Below are 21966 nucleotides of genomic sequence, written 5' to 3' on the forward strand. Positions count from 1 at the left end.
TGTCTAATGCAAACATTAGAAACCTGCTGGCTAGAGCAGGTACGGCCGTGTGTCTGGTGAAGTTCTGACTGTCTGCTCACCCCGGGGTACTGGCTGGCGTGGGGCGTCAGGTTCTTGAAGGCCCATTGGATGTTCTGGTGCGACGCCAGCTGGCGGGTGAAGGCGGGCGACTGCTCGCAGCACATGCGCAGGATGCCGTAGTACGCTGGCAGCATGCCCCGGTTAAACAGCACCACCTCCTGGTCGTCGTGATCGGCCAGGATGTAGTTGAAGGCAATGTTCTTGGTCACCACGGGGTTCTGCACCACCAGCCTCACGTTCTCGGGACAGTCCACACACACGTTGTACCAGAAGGACAGCAGGGCCTGCTTGTTGTGGTTGGTGGCGATGGCCGGCTCTGATAGTTTGGGCTGAAAGAGAAACAATCTCAACCTGAATAAGGTTTTTTAAACAAGTTTATCAGAAGAAAAATGACAATTATTATTATTACCAAATGATTCATTACAATCTTTCTTTTCACTTTCTTTCTTTTCATAACAAATCTCCAAACAATGTAAAATAGAAGAAGTCCAACCAAAGGAGTAGGCCTGTGTTGAAAAAATTGATTTCCCAATTCTAAATCGATTCTCATATTAATTCCTAAAAATCGATTCATATGTCTAAAGATCAATTTTTTTTTCTTTTATTTATTTATGTATTATTTTTTTTCATCATTACATTACAACTTTTGGTTATTTTTTTGTGTATCCCCAAAAAAGGAATGTTTTGTTGGACACGAGAATAACTGGTGCCATGTTTTTGCCTTTAAATATGTTTAAAGGTATGAAAACATTAAAGTGTTAGGTTATAATTGCATAAATTGTCTATATTTCATTACTTTATATACTGTCTTGGGGTTACATTTGCAAAAAATGCTAAAAACCAAATGCTCAAAAATTTAAAACCGAAATAGACTGAAAATGGAACAAATAAAAATGGAATGTGGGAAAAAATAAAACCGATTTCATCCGTCCCTGTTTCCTCCCTGGATCTGTTTGGTAATTCTGACCCACGATGTTTCTGAAAGCAGTTCTATCAGCATTCTGGGAGATGATTGGTCCTTACAGCATCATTAGTTGCCAATACTTGCCGTTTGATCTCAATATAATACTAGTAGTAATATTTTGCATAACTACAGTCATATAATTCATGCAACAGCTCAAAAAACAGTTTTAATAACACTAATAACACTAATAACTAATAACACTAACACAAATCAATATTGGAATCGAATGGAATCTTGATAATCGATTCTGAATCTTAAGAATCGGGATCAATTCTTGACATTTGAATGGATCCCCAGCCCTACAAAGGAGAACTAAATCAACTTACCTGGAAGAGGTTCCAGAGGTCCATGAAGTATCCAGAAAACATGAGTTTCTCTGTCTTGGAGATGAGGCAGTAGGTCATGAAGCTGAAATACTGCACCAGCTTGGTGGTGCCGTGAACGCTGGCGTCCACGTACAGCTTGGCGCGACCCAGAAGCCCCAGCAGCAGGTTGTAGACCTGGTGGAGGACCACCGTGGTGTCGGGAGACAACGGCAGCTCACGCGTTGGCAGGTGGAGTGAGCGCGTGGAGCGGAACATCTGGCGGAAGGAGTTGCTGGGGATGAGGGAGACCAGCAGGTACGCGGCGGCTGGGAGGAGGAGAGACGGGCGCAGTTAGCACCACAAATCATTTCTCTGTTCATTCACAGCATCACGGCTCCATGACTGCGTTTCCAGCATCAATAACCCTTTTAAAACCCGAATATTGGCAATAACCCGGTTTTGCACGGCCATGTAAACACCAATAACCCCTTTGAATAACCCGAATTTGCTCATATTCCGGTTTTTAAAAACCCCAACATGACCCCTGGGTTACTCCTTTTAAAACCTGAATATTGGGTCATGTAAACGCCAAACGGAATATCCCCATCAAACGGAACATGAATTTGTTTTGGTCTTTTGAGTCCAGGAAGTTCTTATAAACACGGAGAAACACAAGACCAGGAGGAGACTAATCACTTCATAAATGTAATGAAGGATATGAACATTTCTGCATTTGTAGACGGTAGAAAGTACCGGGATAGAAGATTTACAAGAAGGTGAGAGAAAAGTTGTGCGAAGCAGCATTTGTTTTGAATTTGGATACAGGAAGAAGAAGCGGAAATGACGCTAATTGCGTCATCACGTTCTCCGTGCGTCGCTGGTTTGATCCAGATATCCCGAATGATGAATTACCATGTAAACAGGGATAACCCTGTTTGCTCACTCATGTAAACGGAATATTCCGAATGTTTCAGTAACCGGAATATTAGCAATAACCAGAATTTTGACTGCATGTAAACGTAGTCCATGTTTTTACTTACAACAAATAATAACTGTTTAATAACAGCTAAAACGTGGATTTTTATGAGTTTGTGTTTCAAATCAGACTTTTGTCCTTAAATAATCAGACGTGTTATTTCTGCTGAATGAACTTGGTCTCTTGTTTAAAGCATCCATGTCGTGTGGAGGTCTCACATGTGCGGACTCGGGGGTAGTTGTGCGCCAGCAGGAAGCGCTCCACCCAGTTCTCCATGTTCTGCAGCACCCAGCTGTGGGCCAGCTTGTTCCTGGGAGTCTGCACAGCCAGCCAGTCCAGACACTGGGACGGGTTGTACTCGATCACCTGACGGAAAACACAGGAAACGTTCAAATGTGAAATTCAACAAACAATCGCAGTTTCAATTCAAACTTTTTAGTGAGAAATATTTGATCATTATTTAATTTTCTTTGCTCTCCAGTATTAGCAAAATTGTTTAAAAGAAAAAAAGAAAAAGAATAAAATAAATGTGGCAGGCTGGACGAGTAGAAATTATTTATTTCCCAGATTTGAGAAAGTGAACTCAAATCAATGTTTTTTTTTGACACTTTTCAAAGCCTGCAGATATCCTGTCCTACACAGCCTTGTGTTGTGGTTTAGTTTGGATGTTGTGTCAGTGTAACAGGCTCAATTTACCTCCCAGATTCTCTGGAGGATGTAGGAGGCAAAAGAGGGCATCCCAGGAGGTCCGCCTGCAAACTCCATGAGCATCGTCAGCAGCTTGAAGAAAGGATTTGCAGCCTGGTGGAAGAAATAATGGAATAAAAATTCCAAAAGGTTATCGATAAGTACCTTTTATACACTGTTATTTATAATAAAAAAGGAGCATTATGTTTACAAATGGCATTTAGCTGATGAAAGGCTTCTGTAAAGAAAACCAAAACCAAGACTCTGAACAATGAGAAAAGAACAAGTGCTCCCCTGTCAGTTGTTAGTTTGCGTATTCTTACCTCGGGAGTGAGCTTGGCGATGGAGGTGAAGAGCATTGACACGATCTAAGGAGAGAACAACATTAATCTCACATTCAGACTTAGAAAGTAACATTTGAAATACAGCTGCTATCTGAAAATCTAAATTAAAAGTGATGTGTGCCCTCTTGACTCCACATCCAACCTGTTCCCCTAAAACCTACATGTTCAGCCAGCCGGTTGTTATAGCGACAGAGGCTGAAGATGAGGTTGCAGGTCTGCCTGATGTTGATGCCGTCTCTGATGTGCTGGAAGAGGAAGGGGAAGCCCTTCCCTCCGGTCAGCGCTGCCATGTCGCTCTGGGAAAGGGTCAGGTGTCTGGACGGAGAGGAACCAGGTTGACGTTGTAATTCTGCATGAAAGGACCCGGTTCATCATTTGTGCATCGTGTACTCTCACCTTTCGGAGCGGGACTGCTCCACCAGCAGAGCAATGAGTGCGATCATTTTCTCCAGAGCTGCAGGACGGTATTTCTCCTCCGCCAGAGACAAGATGTCCTCCTCTTCATCCTCCTCCTCCGCCTCTTCTTCAGACAGAACCTCCACCTGAGGCTGAGGGAGCACATTAACCCTTCAACTTCGTTACCTCACTCAAAGGGTTTGCATATTTAAATCAGAAATAAAAGCTTCAGCGTGGGATTACATTTTAATGCAGAAATAAAGTACACCAATTCAAAACAAGAGCACCATTCAGACTAATGTTATCTGTGTGTTAACTCACATTCTCAGGGCCTTTGGTTCCCATGTAGAAGTGCACCATGATGGAGATGGCTTGTAGTGATAACAGGAACTGACTCTGTGGGCAGAAGCAAAGACAGAGAGAATAAACCTTTGATAAGTGCAAGAAATAGTGCTGAAAACTGAGAAAACAAAGAAACTCAGACATTTAAACACAATCTTGGTGGTGTAGCACAGGCCCCCACATCTAACAAGTTTCTGACAACTGTCATCAGCTTTTCTTCAAATGCGTTTCACAAATGTTCTGAAAGTACTGCAGAGAAATACACTGGACAGATTGTATTGAAAGCCACGGTGAAAGTGAGACTTTATTTGGTGTTTAGTTCACACTGACCTCTTCCTCGCCCATCTTGGCAAACTCGTAGAGAAAAGCAAAGTACTCGGTCAGGTGCTTGCTGTGCGGCTTGACGCCGTGCTCCATGATGGACAGGAGGGTTTTAACGAAGCGAGTGACACAAGATCGGCTTCCGATGTCTTCCACCGGGCCGTCCATGTCGTCGGAGCTGAAAACACACAGAGATGTAACATGTGTGTTCTGGTGAGAGCAGCAGGGCTGGAGTGATGTTTCTGAGAGTGTTTGTTCAGGTGAGACGTACCCGTCCTCCATGCCGGGCTGCAGGTAGAGATGAGCGTGCACCGGACGAAGCCTCTGGATTACGTGAATGCATAACCTCTGGAACATCTGGAAGATAGAAAAGGAAAGCCAGAGAGAATTTCTGACGTGAAATTCTCTGGTCAGAGAATGTTATCTTATGTTTGGGTTTGGACAGGTAACAATGAAGAATTGACCTGTCTGACAATCTGATTGGGGCATTTTATGAGGATCTGCATTGGCCACCAGTTGTCATCAGCCATCCGGTCCAAAAACCACTGAAACAAAGGAAAACAGCTCATCGCTTATGATGCAGAGCAACAGTTTCTGTGCCGTTTCATTTCATATTGGTAAAAATCATGAAATAATTATCATAAAATGTATTTAATGTGCACAGTATGAAAACAGAAGGCAGCATCCTGATACTCAAAGAGGGAAAAAACAAACCTCGCAGGCAGCCTGGCTGTTGTTAAACTGTTTGGTCAGGAGTTCGATCCACTGCAGCATGGTGGGCTAGAAGGAGCAGAGGAGTCAGTTTGTCTTCTAGAAATCTTCCAACAGCTGGAAATTAAGAGTAGGATAAAACGAGTGTGCATACCTTCTCCTTGGAGTGAATGAAAGTCTCAAGAACAAAAGATGTGCTGAGCTGCAAAAGGACAGAATAGCATGAGAACCTGAACAACTCTAACTCCTGGAAAGATGTAAACACTCCCAGAAGTTTTATACGAGTCTCAGACGGACAGCAGAGGCAGAAGAAGAATCTAGAGAGTACACCCAACACATTCAAGTCTGGATCAAAGTGGGTGGGTAACGTGCTGAGATCAGATAGGGCGGTTTTAATAGATGATGACGGTGAAGCTACATTATGGTGCTTGGCTGCAAAAACAAAACACATTCAAGGTTCCTGTGATTTTCCATCTACGGATAAACACCTTTATGTTCATTTTGTAGATAAATATTCCAATCCAAATCTTACAACACTGCAGCAGCTCATTCAAACCACTCAAGTTTCCGGGAGGCGACCAGCAGAACGCTCAGCGCTCATTAAAAACAGCCGGCAGAGAGGCGGGTCACCGACGAGTCTGTCAATTCTTACGCTTCGTGCATGGTAGGGCTGGGCGATATATCGAGATTTTAATATATATCGATATATTTTCAAACGCGATATGGTACGAGACAATATCGTTTAGATCGATTACATTTTTTTTTTTTTTAATAAAGGTTATTTTGTGACAAATTGACTTGAATGTTTTATTTGAGATTTGCACAAATGTTTTGTTATTTGCACAACTGTCAACCTCAGTGGAAAAGTCTGCCTGTTACTGTCTACGTTGTATTAATTGCACAGTGTATTTTAATTTAATTGTTATGCAGGAAAGGGATATTTGTTTTATTTTATTCAAGAAGCATTTTTAATTCTATATATGCAGGCAGTTTATTTTTATTTCATTTGTTTTATACATTTTGATATTGTGCAGACCTCTGTTAATAAAGGTACCTGTGTGACATTTGGCACGAGGCTTTGTATTAAAACTGACTGTTTTTTTAAGGGTTTGCCTCAGAAAAAATGAAGCTAACAGAGATGCTATGCTATAATGCTTTGGGGGAAACCCCAATTATGGCACAGAAAAAATATTGATATATATCGAGTATCGCCATTCAGCTAGAAAATATCGAGATATGACTTTTGGTCCATATCGCCCAGCCCTAGTGCATGGTGCACTAAATAAACTGGCCATATGTTGTCTACAGGTCCACTCATAACAATATTCAGATACTTAACTACATCTATTCATGGTTTCATGTGCACCACCAAACTGCCCAGAGAGGGAAGAAGAGAACTGAAGGAGTCTTTATTTCTCAAGAGGGCCGGTTCATATTGTAAACAGGGACCTCAAACTGTACTTAAAAAGTGTTTACTGTAACATTTCTCACCTTAGCAGTCATGAGGGAAACAGCTTTTGGATCCGGCAGAGTGCTGGGGATGCTGCTACACAGCTGCCACATGAACCTGGAAACAAGCAGTGTTCAGCTGTGGCCAATAACAGATCCACTGGTCGTCATCGTGTTACAGTAACCAGTTTCTTACTCACCCAAAGTAGGTGTGCTCAAATATATTCTTATCCTGAAGAAACTGCATGTTGTCATGCCAAATCCACTGAAAGACACAGGTATGAACATTTTAGAGTTACAAGGAAATACAAACATGCTTTAATGATTTTAACTCAAAGAAGGACGTGCAGTACCTCGAGTAGATCAGGTGACACGTCAAAACTGAAGTCTTTGCCGTTCTCTTCCTCCAGCTCCACTCTCTTGTAGAAAAGCATGTAGGCACTGTGCGTCTGCAAATACAACCAATGTCAGTGACCGATGTCTCAGCGGCTCAGACTACACAAGGGGATCAAAGGCAGGAGGAGAATAATAATAATAATAATAATAATAATAATAATAATAATAATAATAATAATAATAGGGAAACAAAAACCAGGCTGGAAATCCTGCTCAGTTCTCCTCACCTTCTCAAAGGAGAAGTCCATGAACTTGTCTGTGACAGAGTCGTACGTTTTAGTCTGAGTGGGGGATAAAAAGACTGGAGTCAGTGGTGACAGAGTGAACACAGAGGTTCTATTTGTCCTTCATGTGCAGCGCGTACCGTCATCTCTCCTCCAAAGCACTCGGAGGCCAGCTGGGCCGAGTCAAAGGGTTTCACCTCGGCATCGTTGAACAGATACCTGCAAAGTTCATACAACAGTGAGCACGAGACCAGCGGGTCTGACACCTGGAGAGATGGTGACGACTCAGCGATGCATTTCCGGCTGAAACACGTCTGCACTCACCACTTGTTGTTCTTGTAAGCGTGGGGGTTGACGATGTCCCTGATGAAGCTGTAGTAATGTCCTCCGTCTGCGGTGCCCGTGTGCACCGTCACACCAATCAGGTCGTACTCGTAGCTCTCCGTCACGTTTCCTTCCCTCTCTTCCCGAAAACCTGCATCACATGGCAGACAACATAAATTAAAAAAGAGTGGAAGACTTTTTCCCTTACACCGTGACTAAAACACACACCTTTGAGGGGGAATTGTAGATTTGTTTCTTCAGAAAAACTCAAATATTTTCAACATTGAAACGAACCTTCTTTGCGTTCCCCTTTGCCCATGAGGAAATCCTCGGTGTACGGCGTCATGTCGAGCCGCAGCGGAAAGGAAAAGTGTGTGTTGACCTTCTCCTTCATCATGGTAACCATGTTGAAGGTGTATCTCATGGTGTTGAAGCTCAGGATGCGTGGCAGTTTCTTGAAACAGGCCCTGTGTGCGGAAAAACGGCACGTGAGAGCGGTTGTGATCAGTTTTATGCTTAAAAAAAAAATATATATATATATATTTTTGTTTGGATTTGTTCCCACCTTTTCTCCGCGCGGACCTTCTTGCCACACTGAGAACACGTGTACATGTTGTCGCCCTCCAGAGTGTCCTTGATGGTCACCTCATCCAGAGACTCCTGTAGATTAGACGATGTTGAGAATCCAAGTCTGACCCCAACTCCTCTAAAAAATAAAAATCAATATACTCACGTAGATGTTCTTCATATCTGCCACTTGACACCTGACGGTGTAAAACTCCTCTGCCGTCTGACTGACGTGGTCACAATCCTGCAGGAAAGAGTGTTTGAGGATTTCAGTTCTCCTGGATGAGCCAAGCGTGTACGTGTAGACACGCATCTGATCCATTTTAAAGCTTGGATTATAACATTATTTAATAAAGAAACATGTCAAATATGAATACTTTATCAAATTATATTTTATACTTAATCTATTAAAAAAAAATAGGATTCTTAAAGAAAAAAAGAGAAATCTCAGCTTCAAATCTCACAACAAAACAATCCAATCCAAAAAATACTAACTCTCTTTAGAAACAGAGCATTTCCGAGTTAAAACCAAAGAAGAATCTTGGACTCACCAGAGAGACAACGTTGTTGGTGATGACCCCTCCAAATAAAGTTTTCACTGTGTGTTTCTGTGAAAAGGAAAAAGCATTCTAGTCAACACACAAGTTATTTTGTTCAACTTCAGGGTATCATGATATTAAACGTCATTCTAAAGCTTTGCTTTCCACAATTAAACGTGGTTATAATTTGCACCGATCTGCCACTTCTTGTACGTGTGCTTGTGAGTTTACCAGCTCCTGGGACATCTCTTCTATCTTGGTGATGAGGTCGGTGAAAAACTCCGTCATGTCTTTTTGCTCGCCTGTGTTGAGAGGCTGTTTGTCCATCGTGTAGGTTTTACAAAACGGACGGGGGTTGTACGCTTTCCTCTCACTCTCCTGGTTAAAGGTAGAGACGGACAGCAACATTGGTTCCAGTTCAGAAATGCAGTTTCTTTTCTCAGAGCAACACCCAGTCTTTTTATTTATTAATTAATTGATGTATTCATGTATTTAATTATTAACTACTTGGGTACTATTGTGAAAAAGAAAAAAGAAAAAAAAAACAGTAGAAAAGGACTTGAATTGGAGGATTAAGACTTACCATGAGATATGTGAACATCTTCTGCAGCTCCAGCAGTGTGGTCTTGTGTTTGATCTCCTCAGCATACTACACACACACACAAACACGTGTAAGAGTTTAAATAATGATCTCCTGACATGATCCGTCTGCCAACTGTGTTAAACGCTCTTACCTTGGCAGTGAAGACGGCCTGCCGGGCCTCGGGGATCATGTACAGCTGCTGGATGGTGGAGGCCAGGTAGCAGGTTGCTCCCAGGTTGGTCAGGCCCACGAAGCGGCACTCGGCCCGGACGTCGTCGTGAGGCCAGTAGTCCCACTTGTACGGTGCGTGAGAGGCTGCAGGGGAAACGTCAGAGGGATGCTTGCTTTGTGACAGTTCTTCTTGATTTGTTAAGTTATGGCGAGCTTCACAGATTCAATGCAGCTCCTTGCTGTGGTTTGAGAGTACGGTACTTTATGATGGATTTCATCCTCAGGAGCCCATGGCCCGCCATTTTTCTCTGCTTAAACACGACTAGCATTGGCCTCAAACTCTACACAAGTGTGTCAATGTCTCACTGAGCCAGGTGTGTTTGACCAGAGAAACATGGACGGTCTGTCCTGACCTGGACTCAGTTACTCACAGTTGTCCCAGTCTGTCCAACATTAGTCTCACCTGAGAGACCAAATCATGGATAAAGACTTGATTCTCTATAGCAAAGCTTAAATTGAGCCAGATCATCGTCTCAGACTACTGACTCAGAGTGTATCACAGTTTCACAGTAACAAACAGCTGAACATTATTTACACATCATTTCAAATCCAAATGTTCTCATTGAAAACACTTGTCCTGCTCAAACTCAAAATGTTTCCATTTGTTCATTTTTATTTCCTTACAATATCCCATAATACACTTTTCCTGATGTTTAAAGTTTCCAAATTGAATTAAACTGTCAAATACACAGTTTTCATGTTTGTTATGTATCATTCAATGAGTGCACAATTAAAAACGTGTTACGAAAGATTGGGAATCAGACCAGGAACTGTCTGTTCACGTAAGCAGAGTTTATACATGTGTGAGTGAGGGCTCCTGAATCTCAGTAAGGGGCTTGATCAATACAAATAGGCATCAGAGTAGTATAACAGAGAGCTTTCGGCCTAAAGATGCTGCCCTGTTTTTTTTTTGTTTCTTTTCTTTGTTAAAGCAAACAAAAGTGAAAAAGGGAGGAGCCAGCCTGCTCACCTTGCATGTGCTGTGACATGACCCAGTTGTGAAGGAGCCGGTAGTTTTCCACCGAGCCCTTCACCATCTCCACCAGCAGGTCGTAGGCGGCCGCCCTCGCCGCGTGAGACTTGCACTTGGGTTGAGCGCGGTCGGCCAGGCTGGGGAGGAGGAAGAGCAGGTTGTAGACGTCCCGCAGGAACTCTTGCCCCTCACGGGAAAACTTGAAGGGAGGCTTGTGTTTGAGAACGCTGGTGGCGAGACGCAGGAGACCCGTCAGCCCGTCGTCCTCGATGCTGCCGTCCTGCTGGTCCAGGATCTCTCGACTGCAGTAAAGAACAACACTGAGATGACACAGAGCTGGGGGGGAATTTCAGCATTAACACTTTGGTCTACAGCAGGGGTCGGCAACCCGCATGCGGCTCTTTAGCGCCGCCCTAGTGACTCCCTGGAGCTTTTTCAAAAATGTTTAAAAATGGAAATCGATGGGGGAGGGAAATATATTTTTTGTTTTAATATGGTTTTTGTAGGAGGACAAACATGACACAAACATTCTGAACGATTTCCAAAGCTGTAAAAATGTGTAGAATAAATATTAAATTTCAACATTTCTGTTAACGAAGATTTGCGTCGGAGCCTGCAACAGACGTTTCTACCAGCAGGGGGCGCCAGGCAGGAGCTGTTGGAAACAAACTGGCCAAAGGGATTGTTTCCAAAGGGAAAAAGAGAAAAATTACTGAGGAGAAAAGAGAATTCAAAAAAACAAAAAATCAAATCCTTAAAATAGGTAAAAACTAAACATTATGAAGATTTAATTAGTTTAAATCCGGATTAAATCCTTTTTTATTTTTATTTTAATATTGTTGCTGGTATTTCTATGTAATATATGCTGAGTCATGTTTGTTACATGTTGACCCAAATATGTCATTTAAATTCTGATTATGAAAAAATTTACAACAAAAAGTGGATTAAACTTGAATAATTCATGTATTAACAAATTGAAAACTACAATAAAAAAAATTAATTAAAACATAAAAAAAAAAAATCCTTAAAATATATAAAAACTAAACAAAATTAAGCTTTAATTACCTTAAATCCTTAAAATATATAAAAACTAAACAATATGAAGGTTTAATTACTTTAAATCCTTAAAACATATAAACACTAAACAATTTGAAGGTTTAATTACTTTAAATCTGGATTAAATCCTTATTTATTTCATTTTTTTTAAAATATTTTGCTGGTGTTTCTATGTAATTTATGCTTAGTCATGTTAGTTGACCAAAATATGTCATTTAAGTTGTGCGTTTCTACCAGCAGGGCGGCAGGTGGCTGATGTCTTCATTCTAAGGCTTATACAAGACTTTTCATTGTTTGCGGCTCCAGATATATTTGTTTTTTGTGTTTTTGGTCCAATCTGGCTCTTTCAACATTCTGGGTTGCAGACCCCTGGTCTACAGCCAGAGGACCGTTCATCTTTTATGGAGACGATGATGAATAATATTTTTGCAGCTGTCTGACCTCCTGATGCAGTCAGCAAGGTGTCTTGCCAGAGCGTCCAGGTCCAGCAGCGTGGTCTGCATCGAGCCAGGCAGCGACAGACAGGGAGAGACCTTCTGTGAGTTCAAACAGACCAACACTAGCAACAGTTCAACACAAAACCACAAACTCTACGATAAATCTGCTGATTACATCATCATCATCAGTACTGGTGTCTGACGGTCCCACCTGGCTGGCGTCTTTTACATGGATGTTATCGATGAGCTTGCAGAGCAGCCAGAAGTATTCCTTACAGCCAGTCTTCAACAGCGGCTCCTCTTCATAGTCCTCCACCTGCAAAGGCAAGCCCCGATTAACACAGAACTACTCAGACTGCCCGGGATGCTTTTTTTTTGTGCGTGCCAGGGCTTCTGTGCACAACTTTTACGGTAACCGATCGTTTGTGTGACTGAAAACCGTAAACATGTCCCAGCATCTCCTGCATCAATCCCACTTGAGGGACAATGTCTCATAGAAATAACTGGATTCAGTGTAGCAAAGCTCAAATTGAGTCAAATCATCGTCCCTGAGGACTACAGACACAGAGTGTAGCCTGCAAGTATTTTCCCCCCTCTATACATGTCCGGTGCAGTGGTTTTATAGGAAGATCAGACTCAAGAGGCCTGTGAATGTGCGTGTGTGAGACCTACCCGCAGAGGTTTGAGGGCCTGAGCATCGGGTAGAAACTTGAGCAGCGTGGAAGCAGCGAGCAGCAGAAATGACCTGTTGATGGATTCTCCTCCCTCCAGACCGGACAATGAGAGCTTGTAAAGGCCGTTGCACGCCTCGTGCCTCACTGCCGGCTAAAGACAACCACAACAGCCAACCGTTTAATGAAAACACTGGGCACACCTGCACGACGGCTGCAAACAGCTGAATAAGGTCATCACTGAATGAGAACACGTTTTTTCTTAATCCAAATGTCTTAAAGCGTGATGACTTGCTCTAAGAGCCGTGGGTGTTGTAACCAACTCACCTCCGGCACCAGCAGGGTGAGTTTCTTCAGCCAGTCGTGGAGGTGCTCGCTATCAGCCAAACTGGACTTGACAGTGGACGAGCAGTGAGCCCAGCTCACCAGCAGCCACATGGAGTAGTGCGTCACTGCAGGGGAACAGAGATCATTGAGATGTTGTGGATATAAAGAGCAAATAAAGCAAAGCAAAAAATCAATCGCTACCAGATAACATTCAGAAATTATTTATTGGGAGGGAAGGGGGTTAGAATTTAAGGAGAAACCTAAACTTCAAATCTTTATTTGTGCGTACAACAAAAATAAGTTTTTGTGTATCAATTTGTGGAATCAAATTGTGGAATGATTTGAATTTGGAGTTAAAAGAATGTACAAACATAAAACAATTTAAGAAGAAATATAAAGACTTTGTTTATTTGAGGTATAAAAGTGAAGACTGTGTTTAAAGATCAGCAGCTGTTTGTGTTTTGCTTTTTCTTCATGTTGTCTTTGTATGTTTGTATAGATAATACGCATTATATTTATATCAGTTATATTTATATTATAGTTATATTATATTTATATCATAGTTATATTATATTTATTATAGAGCTTACATTTGGTATTAAACAGGATATTTTTGTAAAAATGATATATATTTATTTATACAAATTAGTGTATAGTATAAATCCTTTTCAAACATGTAACTGAAATATGTCTTTTTGATGTGTTGTTTTTTTTCTTTATGTGGTGGAATGCCCACCTGTATTTGTTTCTCTTATCTTTTTTTCTTGTTTTTTTTTAAATACATGTTCGAAATAAATAAAAACGAACGAACGAAATATCTTTTGCTACAGCTTCATTACTGTATTGACAAATACTGTAGTTTGGGCTATGGCCAGTATTTCACTTAATGGTCCCGTTTCTGTTGAGGGTGTTTTATAAAAATAGAATGACGAAAAGACAAAAAGCTCATAAATTGTCACCTTCGTGCCGGGATCTGTGGTCAGATTGAGCCTTGAGGACTCTGCAATGAAAACAAAGCATATAAATCTTCCTCATTTCATTAGCAAATTAAAAAGGACTGATTAAAAGACTGTACTGTATAGCACACCTGTGAGCGAGGTTGTCATACGTGTAAGCCACATTTATGAGACGCTGGATCAGGTTGGTGCCTTGGACCAGACTGAGGAACACCTGTGAGGAAGCATCAGAAGGAGAGTCAGAGCTGGTTCTGATGGTTCTGGTTCTGATGGTTCTGGTTCTGATGCAGAGACTTTCACCTGGCGGGATACTCACCTCTGTCAAGCGAGGGATGTGCAGACCTTTCCCATGATCCACAGTGGATTTGCGGGACTTGCCAGGCCAGGCCCGTTTCCGTTGGCTGTCGGCGAGGCCGGACCAGGAGAAGACGTCGTGATAGGCCAGGTCCAGGTCTGCAGGGTCCACGGCAAACTGGCAGATCAGCTTCAGCAGGCAGGCCAGGCAGTCCAACAGCCACTACACACAAACATGGCGTTGATGAGACATTTACAGCAAAACAACATGCTTGATATCATTTCTTTGCCAATTTGTATCCAGAGAGCTAAGAATAAATCTAAGTTAAACGTTTACAAAAATGTTTAGTGTCAATCTGGATCTGCATCTAGAATCTTAATTTTTAGTTCAATCCTGTTGGAGGGGCACAGTTTCAAACTAGGGCTGGGGATCGATTCAAATGTCAAGAATCGATTCGATTCAGATTCTTAAGATTCAGAATCGATTATCAAGATTTGATTCGATTCAGATATTGATTTGGGTTAGTGTTATTAAAAAAGTTTTTTGAGCTGTTGCATGAATTATATGACTGTAGTTCTGCAAAATATTACTACTAGTATTATATTGAGATTCAACAGCAAGTATTGGCAGCTAATGATGCTGTAAGGACCAATCAGCTCCCAGAATGCTGATAGAACTGCTTTCAGAATCATCATGGATCAGAATTACCAAACAGATCCAGGGAGGAAACAGAGACGTATGAAATCGGTTTTATTTTTTCCCACATTCCATTTTTATTTGTTCCATTTTCGAGAAGAAAATGGAACAAATGAGAATTAGGTTTTTAGCATTTTTTGCACATGTAACCCTAAGACAGTTTATAAAGTAATGAAATATAGACAATTTATGCAATTATAACCTAACACTTTAATGTTTTCATACCTTTAAACATATTTAAAGGCAAAAACATGGCACCAGTTATTCTCGTGTCCAACAAAACATTCCTTTTTTGGGGATAAACAAAAAAATAACCAAAAGTAATGTAATGATGAAAAAAAAAAAGAAATCGATCTTTAGACATATTAATCGATTTTTAGGAATTAATATGAGAATCGATTTAGAATTGGGAAATCGATTTTTTCAACACAGGCCTATTTCAAACTGCTCTTATGTGAGATGTTTAAGATCACAATATAGCTACCTGACGTGCACTACAAAAAGAAAAGGCATAACTGATAAAAGGTGTGTTGCTTCTGATTGGCCGTCTCACCACAGTCCAGGACTCCTGGTCTTTGGGCTCAAGGATGCCAGAGTTGAAGATCTCCAGGAGCATCTGCAAACCTCCGGATGAAACAAACTGAAAAAGAGGATGTAAAAAAGGTTAAAACCAATTCAAGCGAGGGGTCTGTGTCACGTTTCCTCCGTCTACCTCAGGTTAAACAAGCTGGCTCTTAGCGTCGCGTCAAGGCTGCACTTTACCTTGCAGCTCCAGGTGTTCTTGCTGTTCTCTATCTGATCCTCACTGGAGTCGTCAGAGTCCGGGTACAGATCGCTGTAGCTGCCCTGCAGACACATTCAGGGTTCAACACAGATGACGGAAAAAAGCAACTTGAAGATTTATTTTAGGGCTACAGAATATCTGTAGTAGTGTTCAATGCCTTGAAAAAGGTCTATGACCGAAACTTTGGCTCAATAAACACGAGTACGGTGAGAAGAAGGTGTGCGGGAGTTTTCTTTTTAAAAAAGGGCTACAGTAAATGTTGGTGGATTTTATGTACTGCGCTGCATTCCACTCTAAAATCTGGGTAAATACAATGTCGTTCTACACTTCAGCTTCACTGTTGTAGACTGCTCCGACTAGGAATTTACCACAAACGGTTCATAATTATTACATTTTCATAATTTCATCCCTATCTAGTGACTCTAGTAGCTTGACTTAAACCACTAACATTACACCTCATGAAAAGAAATGAAAAAGTGAGACAACTGCGATGAAAAACACAAAAGTTGGATTTACATTTAAAAATTTGTATTCATTTGTTAACATTTAAAAAATACAATTAATCAGTTATGATATCAAATAGTATCTGCCAATGAAGCAGCTGTTGCAGGCTGCTTTTTTTCTTCTTCAGTAAAACCATGTTAGGATAGAAGTTATGCATTTCCCCCCACCCAGTGTCTTTGCCTGGTTGCTGTTTAGCAGCAGAAATGTGATTATACATTATGAGTCAGATCAATATCACAGCATTTAATGGTGTTACCAATATCATTATATGTAATATCTACTGGACAAGGCAATATTTTACATTTGTGTGTAAAAAAGGGAGCTTCAAAGAGGTGAACAGCCTTAATTTGAAGATGTAAAATGCATCAAAGGAGCATTCTTGGTAGCTGCTTTTACAGCCGTTGAAACTACAATATGAAAAAATAAATAATTTTAACTTTTTGTAAGTGTGTTGTCAGTTCTGCTTGGTCTCGCCTCAATAAAAGTGTTTCTCTGTGTTTCTCTTACAGTTGACTCTCTGTGGATCCGTCGGTTGGGTTTTCCCAGAGCCTCGATGATCTCCAGAGCGTACAGGAGCTTGTGGGGACTTTTAATCCTCAGCAGCTCCTTCCAGCACAGACCTTCTCCACTCTACAGTCAAACAAACAACACACTCAGCGTTTGTCGTATCACAGCAGAGTCATGGCAGGAACTTGATGAGCCGAGTGACTGACCGTTTCATCAGAGATGTTCTGGAAGGCCTGCAGCATCTTGGGACACGTAGGAAGGAGCATGAGCAGCTCCCAAACACGCCGGGACAGATTCTCTGCATGGAGGTGAAGCTCCTCACATCGGACATTCTGGATTAAAAAAGCACACGCAAAAACCTTTTCCTTTTAGTTTGTTTAGCAAACGTAAAACTAAGTGGCAGATATATTCTAAAACCAGATTAATACAGAATAGTGATTATGTCTTGTGGCTGATTTTCCAAATGCAAAACATGAAGTGTAAAAACTTCTGCATTTCTGTCACATACTGTGCACCCCGTTACATTTACACAACCCCTCCTCACCTCTGGGCTCTCCTGGACCTTCTCCGTGCTGGGAGTGGGTGGTTTGAAACAGGCCAACATCTCCAGCAGGTCAAAGAGCGTGGTGAGGTGTGGCTCCTGCAGGAGCAGCAGCATGGGAATGTGCTCTTTCTGAGGAGGAGGCAAACAGGAGGCCGGCAGCTGCACACCCTCTCCCTTCCTCTCCCTCCGCGGAGCTCCCAGAGAGACAAACACCATCTGGGACAAAAACAGAGCAGTTAGGAATGATGTTTTTAGATTTCAAATGCTACCTGACCTAAGAAACAAAGTCAAGCAGATGTGGGACAAAGAGCCAGAACGTTACCTGCATGTCTTTAAAGCCCAGCTCATGTAGCGTCTTTTCATCATAGTCTGTAGTGAGTTCGTGGCCAGAGGAAATCATTCTGACCGGTCCCATCAAACCACCTGCAGGACGGAGGACAGTCTTCATACAAAGGCCACTGCTGCTTAACTGATGCAGAAAGGCTCCGTCTCTGAGTAAACAATAGGAAAGATGGCTGACCTGGGAACTCCCCCGGCTGGCGGCTGCTCTGGCCGAACTCCTGCAGCTGAGCTTGCTGGTTCATCTGCTCCTTCTGCAGGTTCTCGTACCAGTGGGTCACCTCAGCTCGCAGGTCTGCAACCTGGTCACTTGGATACATCTCAATAGTCATCTGGGAAACAAAGCCAAGACATATTAACAGAAGCTAAATGCTGCTAATATAGCAAGTAGACAGTTTAGACTGAATAGTTTTTTTTTATTGAAGCAAAAGGCAGAGGACTAATAAAAGCAAGCAGAAAATGTGTCTTTGATGCCCCCATCTTTTTTAAAATGAGAATTCCTCGGTTTAGAAATTCTCCAACGTAAATAACTGTCCCTACATTTTCTTATCCTAACCTTTCATGGCCCTTTTGAGTCTATACAATAAAAACCTGAGTATGTATTCATATATCGAGAGACAAATATATCAGATCAAAAATGAAACGCCAAGGATGAGTTTCATTTGTGGTGTTTACTGCCACCCAGTGTGCACTTGGTGTTACTACACATTACAACACTTAACATTGATCCCATACAGGACTGTCTCAGAAAATTAGATGATGATAAAGTTCTTTACTTTCTGTAATGCAATTAAAAAAAAAAAAAAAAGTCATACATTCTGGATTCATTACAAATCAACTGAATTATTGCAAGCCTTTTATTATTTTAATATCGCTGATTATGGTTTACAGTTTAAGATTAAGATTCCCAGAATATTGTAATTTTTTGAGATAGGATATTTGAGTTTTCTTAAGCTGTAAGCCATGATCACAATATTAAAATAATAAAAGGCTTGCAATATTTCAGTTGATTTGTAATGAATCCAGAATGGATGACATTTTTGTTTTTGTAATTTCAAGACAGAAAATCACAATATTCTAATTTTCTGAGACAGTCGTGTATATAGGATCAATGTTTTTAACAATATAATCCCACTTACTTTACAAGAAGCTGTCCTGCATACACAAGTCAAATACTGCAGTATAGGATTTAACACATTATACACAACCTGGACAAAGTTACTTAACATGTGGTTAATCGGACTCTGATGGAGCCTATGAATAGAGGCCTTACAGTTATAGCAAAGCTATTCTTGATTTATTCTGACCAACACCTCACCCTCAGGCTTAAGAGGATAAGTGGAGATTGTTAGTTTTTTGTTTCAGATATAAACTTGTCACCTTGTCGGGCAGGCCGGCGGGCTGGCAGACAATCCTGAGCGGCAGAGACTGTTTGTCACTGAGAGCCTTTAGGTGGCTGCTGATTCCCGTCCCCTCGATCTGCCACTGCCTCAGGTGGTACGCAAACCTGCCACACAGGAAACAATGGTTTCTTGGTAGGTAGAGGACCATGTTATTGTTGGATAGAGTGATCTCCACTGTGCGTACCTGCGTCGGAAGGCCTCCAGGTGTGTTTTGAGCATGAGCAGTCCCCTCTCGATGCTGGTCAGGCTGGAGTGAGCGTCTTTTTCCAGGTTAGCCGAGGCCATCAGAAGACTCTCCATGCACTTCCTGATGAACTCCTGCTCCTTCTCCAGTCCTGTTTTACCAGCTGTAAATTTAATCATTGTTCAACTCTATACTCAAAGGACAAAGCTTAATGTGTAAACATATGTTTAGCTGTTTTTCCCCTCATCTACTGATTTATACTCGGGACAAAAAAAGGACATGTGTTCGTGCCAAATGTATAGACTCACTGACCATTAATGTAGTAGGAGTTGATGTACTGGATGGCTGCACGGCTGATGTCTGCAGATTGAGCTCTCAGAGCGATCCCCCACAGCTGGTCCATGCCGCACAGCTGGAGACGAACACAGGAGCGAATAAAATAAAATAAAAATAAAATAAAATTAAGTGAAACTTGGCCTGGGCCAGCGGAGCTTGTAGCCAGATCTGTGCATGTGTTTGTTGCTGGAAGACGGAAGTGAAGTGTGCGTACCTCACAGCTGGAAGCATTATCAAGCGCGCTGGTTGCAAGCCGAGCCAGGTTACAGAGGTGCTGAAAGAGGTTGAGGCCCGTCATGCTGATAGTTTCTGGCTTTAGCTGAGGCATCTGCAGACAGAGTTACATCCATTAACAAATCAATAGACAAACCTCCGTCTAAACGCTGTCCAGTCAATACAGTTGTGTCTGTGGTGAACTCTATTCTTTAAAGGTTAAGCAAAACATATTCAAGCCACAGGAATATTGTTTTCAGTTACTTGGCAAACAGAGTGCACATTTCAATTCTGAAGTCACGTGTCCACTAGCCCAGCGGTCCCCAACCTTTTCTGAACCAGGACCGGTTTAATGTCTGACAATATTTTCACGGCCCAATCTAAAGGTGTAGTTGATAAAAACTAAATAAAATGACAAGATCGGCACTAAAAACTGTGGTATTTGCTATATTAATAATAATAATAATGAATAATAAATAATAAAACATAATTTTTGAAAAAATAAAATGGAAATTGTAAATTACCTTTAATATGAATATTTCTATAAATGTGTTTTTATGTTTGTTTTCTCATAAAGTTATTTAAAGCCAGGCTTTTACTTTATTGTTATATATTAAGTAGACCAATGTTTAGTGCTTTTATTTTGAAGGCATCTCGCCGAGACCTTGTAAACATCCGGCGCTTCGGACTTTAACGGTAAAAGTTTAACGGCAGTAGAAAGTGTGTCTGAAAGACTAAACTAGTGTCAGGAATGCTAAAGTGGAGCCTAACTGACACAAAAAGCACCTGCTGATGAGGATTTGTGCAAATTTGATGCCGTATTTATGTCCAGCTTGAGTTTGGTCGCTCATGTATTGTGGTAGCTTTATTGCCGACCAAACGAGCAGCTGTCGGTCTGTATTCAAGTTAAATGAAACATATGAATGTAGAAAGACTAACTCTATTTTATTTTATTTTATTCCTTTATAGCTCTTACAGTGTGTTTGCAGTGTATTTACATCCAAGGAATAAAAACATTGTGAACCATCAGTTTGAGAGTCATCCATCATCAGTCGGGGATACAGAAATTATTTTTTCCTTCTGTGCGGCCCGGTACCAGATGACCCACGGTCCGGTACCGGGCCGGGGCCCGGGGGTTGGAGACCACTGCACTAAACCACCAGCCATTTTACGTGCACATGCATCCCTCTCACTTGCACTGGAGGCGTGTACTTCAAAATTTCACATTACTGCCACATCTGAGGTTCTTTTCAATTTTGTCACTTTGTGTAATACATAAATATAAAACAACCGTGTCAATGCACTAACCCTAGCAAACTAAAGTAGCTCTGCTCTCAAGCTCATTCCTCCTCTGCCCTCCCAACAGGCAGAGAGAGATCGTTAAGTGAGAATTCTGCCACGGCTACCATCAGCTTCTCTGCCACGGTTTTTAAGAGGGAACAAAGCACTCGCTTACTGCGTTTCAACACTACCACAAGAGCAACGGCCCAGAAACATTCTTTTAAACGCAATAATGTAGCAAATGATGCCAGCCTTGACTGGATAACGCCCCGGGGTTGGACGCCTTCTTCCACATACATTTGGGCCAAGCTCAACTTATCTTGATGGCTGCCCTGTCATTAAACATTTAATTAAAAACAAGTTAAAGTGTCAAAGCAGAGGGTGAAAATCTAAGTTTCATTAGTTGAATGGATATACTAAAATAATTTCACAGGCAGTTTTGCTCATAAATCTACAGTTTGATCCATCTGGTGTTTATACGTCCACAATAAACGACTGATGATTGCAACAGCCCTTCCACTAGTTATTATGGTTTATTGATGATGTAACAGAAGACAGGCGCAATCAAATACATCCTCAAGTTTATTTGAAATTGCTGTTTCTTAATTGTAGAAATTGAAACTTGACCCTGAAACTGAAAACAAGCTTTACCTTCTCAAGAAACAGGTGCTTGTACGTCTCCATGCCCATTGCATGCTGGTCCTTGCTGCGGACCTGGTTGAGGAACCAATGCAGCGCATCGTCGTAGCACTCGGCGTCCTCCACCAGACAGTGCCAGAGGATGTCCACCTGCTCCAGACTCAACCCTGAGGGAGAATATAGACATGAACAGCTAGAAAAACAACCCCGAAGACTTCTTCAGTTTAAAAATGGTAATCTATTATATTATATTTGTGTAGGAGTCTCTGTTTTCAAGAACCCTGCAGTTTTTCCTCCAGCAAAGCCAGGAAAGCCTCCATGTCTGTGATGAGGCTTTCCCAGAGTCCATAAATGAACACTGACAGGAACTGAAGCTCTTCA

At 41.6% G+C, this 21966-nt stretch overlaps 1 protein-coding gene across 1 annotated transcript in view; it reads right to left on the reverse strand.

Annotated features, from left to right (window-relative positions):
* usp34 (ubiquitin specific peptidase 34) overlaps positions 1-21966 on the reverse strand; it is a 60313-nt gene that overhangs the window by 9030 nt on the left and 29317 nt on the right. Inside the window, exons 21-66 of the mRNA XM_061725160.1 lie at positions 21598-21752; positions 19667-19780; positions 19429-19528; positions 19117-19279; positions 18910-19036; positions 17711-17861; positions 17513-17613; positions 17191-17406; positions 16853-16978; positions 16647-16769; positions 15614-15697; positions 15405-15491; positions 14177-14377; positions 13992-14074; positions 13864-13904; positions 12905-13029; positions 12579-12731; positions 12118-12222; positions 11911-12005; positions 10411-10715; positions 9361-9524; positions 9210-9275; positions 8858-9004; positions 8639-8695; positions 8254-8331; positions 8086-8180; positions 7815-7987; positions 7521-7671; positions 7337-7415; positions 7200-7253; positions 6930-7025; positions 6777-6841; positions 6619-6694; positions 5282-5329; positions 5131-5196; positions 4881-4961; positions 4688-4773; positions 4426-4594; positions 4075-4149; positions 3754-3905; positions 3519-3672; positions 3337-3381; positions 3023-3127; positions 2545-2692; positions 1372-1676; positions 81-410 (exon numbers count right to left, since the gene is read on the reverse strand). Of these exons, the coding sequence (XP_061581144.1) occupies positions 81-410; positions 1372-1676; positions 2545-2692; positions 3023-3127; positions 3337-3381; positions 3519-3672; positions 3754-3905; positions 4075-4149; positions 4426-4594; positions 4688-4773; positions 4881-4961; positions 5131-5196; positions 5282-5329; positions 6619-6694; positions 6777-6841; positions 6930-7025; positions 7200-7253; positions 7337-7415; positions 7521-7671; positions 7815-7987; positions 8086-8180; positions 8254-8331; positions 8639-8695; positions 8858-9004; positions 9210-9275; positions 9361-9524; positions 10411-10715; positions 11911-12005; positions 12118-12222; positions 12579-12731; positions 12905-13029; positions 13864-13904; positions 13992-14074; positions 14177-14377; positions 15405-15491; positions 15614-15697; positions 16647-16769; positions 16853-16978; positions 17191-17406; positions 17513-17613; positions 17711-17861; positions 18910-19036; positions 19117-19279; positions 19429-19528; positions 19667-19780; positions 21598-21752 (5720 nt within the window). The remainder of the gene's footprint in view (positions 1-80; positions 411-1371; positions 1677-2544; positions 2693-3022; positions 3128-3336; positions 3382-3518; positions 3673-3753; positions 3906-4074; positions 4150-4425; positions 4595-4687; positions 4774-4880; positions 4962-5130; positions 5197-5281; positions 5330-6618; positions 6695-6776; positions 6842-6929; positions 7026-7199; positions 7254-7336; positions 7416-7520; positions 7672-7814; positions 7988-8085; positions 8181-8253; positions 8332-8638; positions 8696-8857; positions 9005-9209; positions 9276-9360; positions 9525-10410; positions 10716-11910; positions 12006-12117; positions 12223-12578; positions 12732-12904; positions 13030-13863; positions 13905-13991; positions 14075-14176; positions 14378-15404; positions 15492-15613; positions 15698-16646; positions 16770-16852; positions 16979-17190; positions 17407-17512; positions 17614-17710; positions 17862-18909; positions 19037-19116; positions 19280-19428; positions 19529-19666; positions 19781-21597; positions 21753-21966) is intronic.

This window comes from Cololabis saira, chromosome 1, assembly GCF_033807715.1.
Source record: "Cololabis saira isolate AMF1-May2022 chromosome 1, fColSai1.1, whole genome shotgun sequence".
Lineage (NCBI taxonomy): Eukaryota > Metazoa > Chordata > Actinopteri > Beloniformes > Belonidae > Cololabis > Cololabis saira.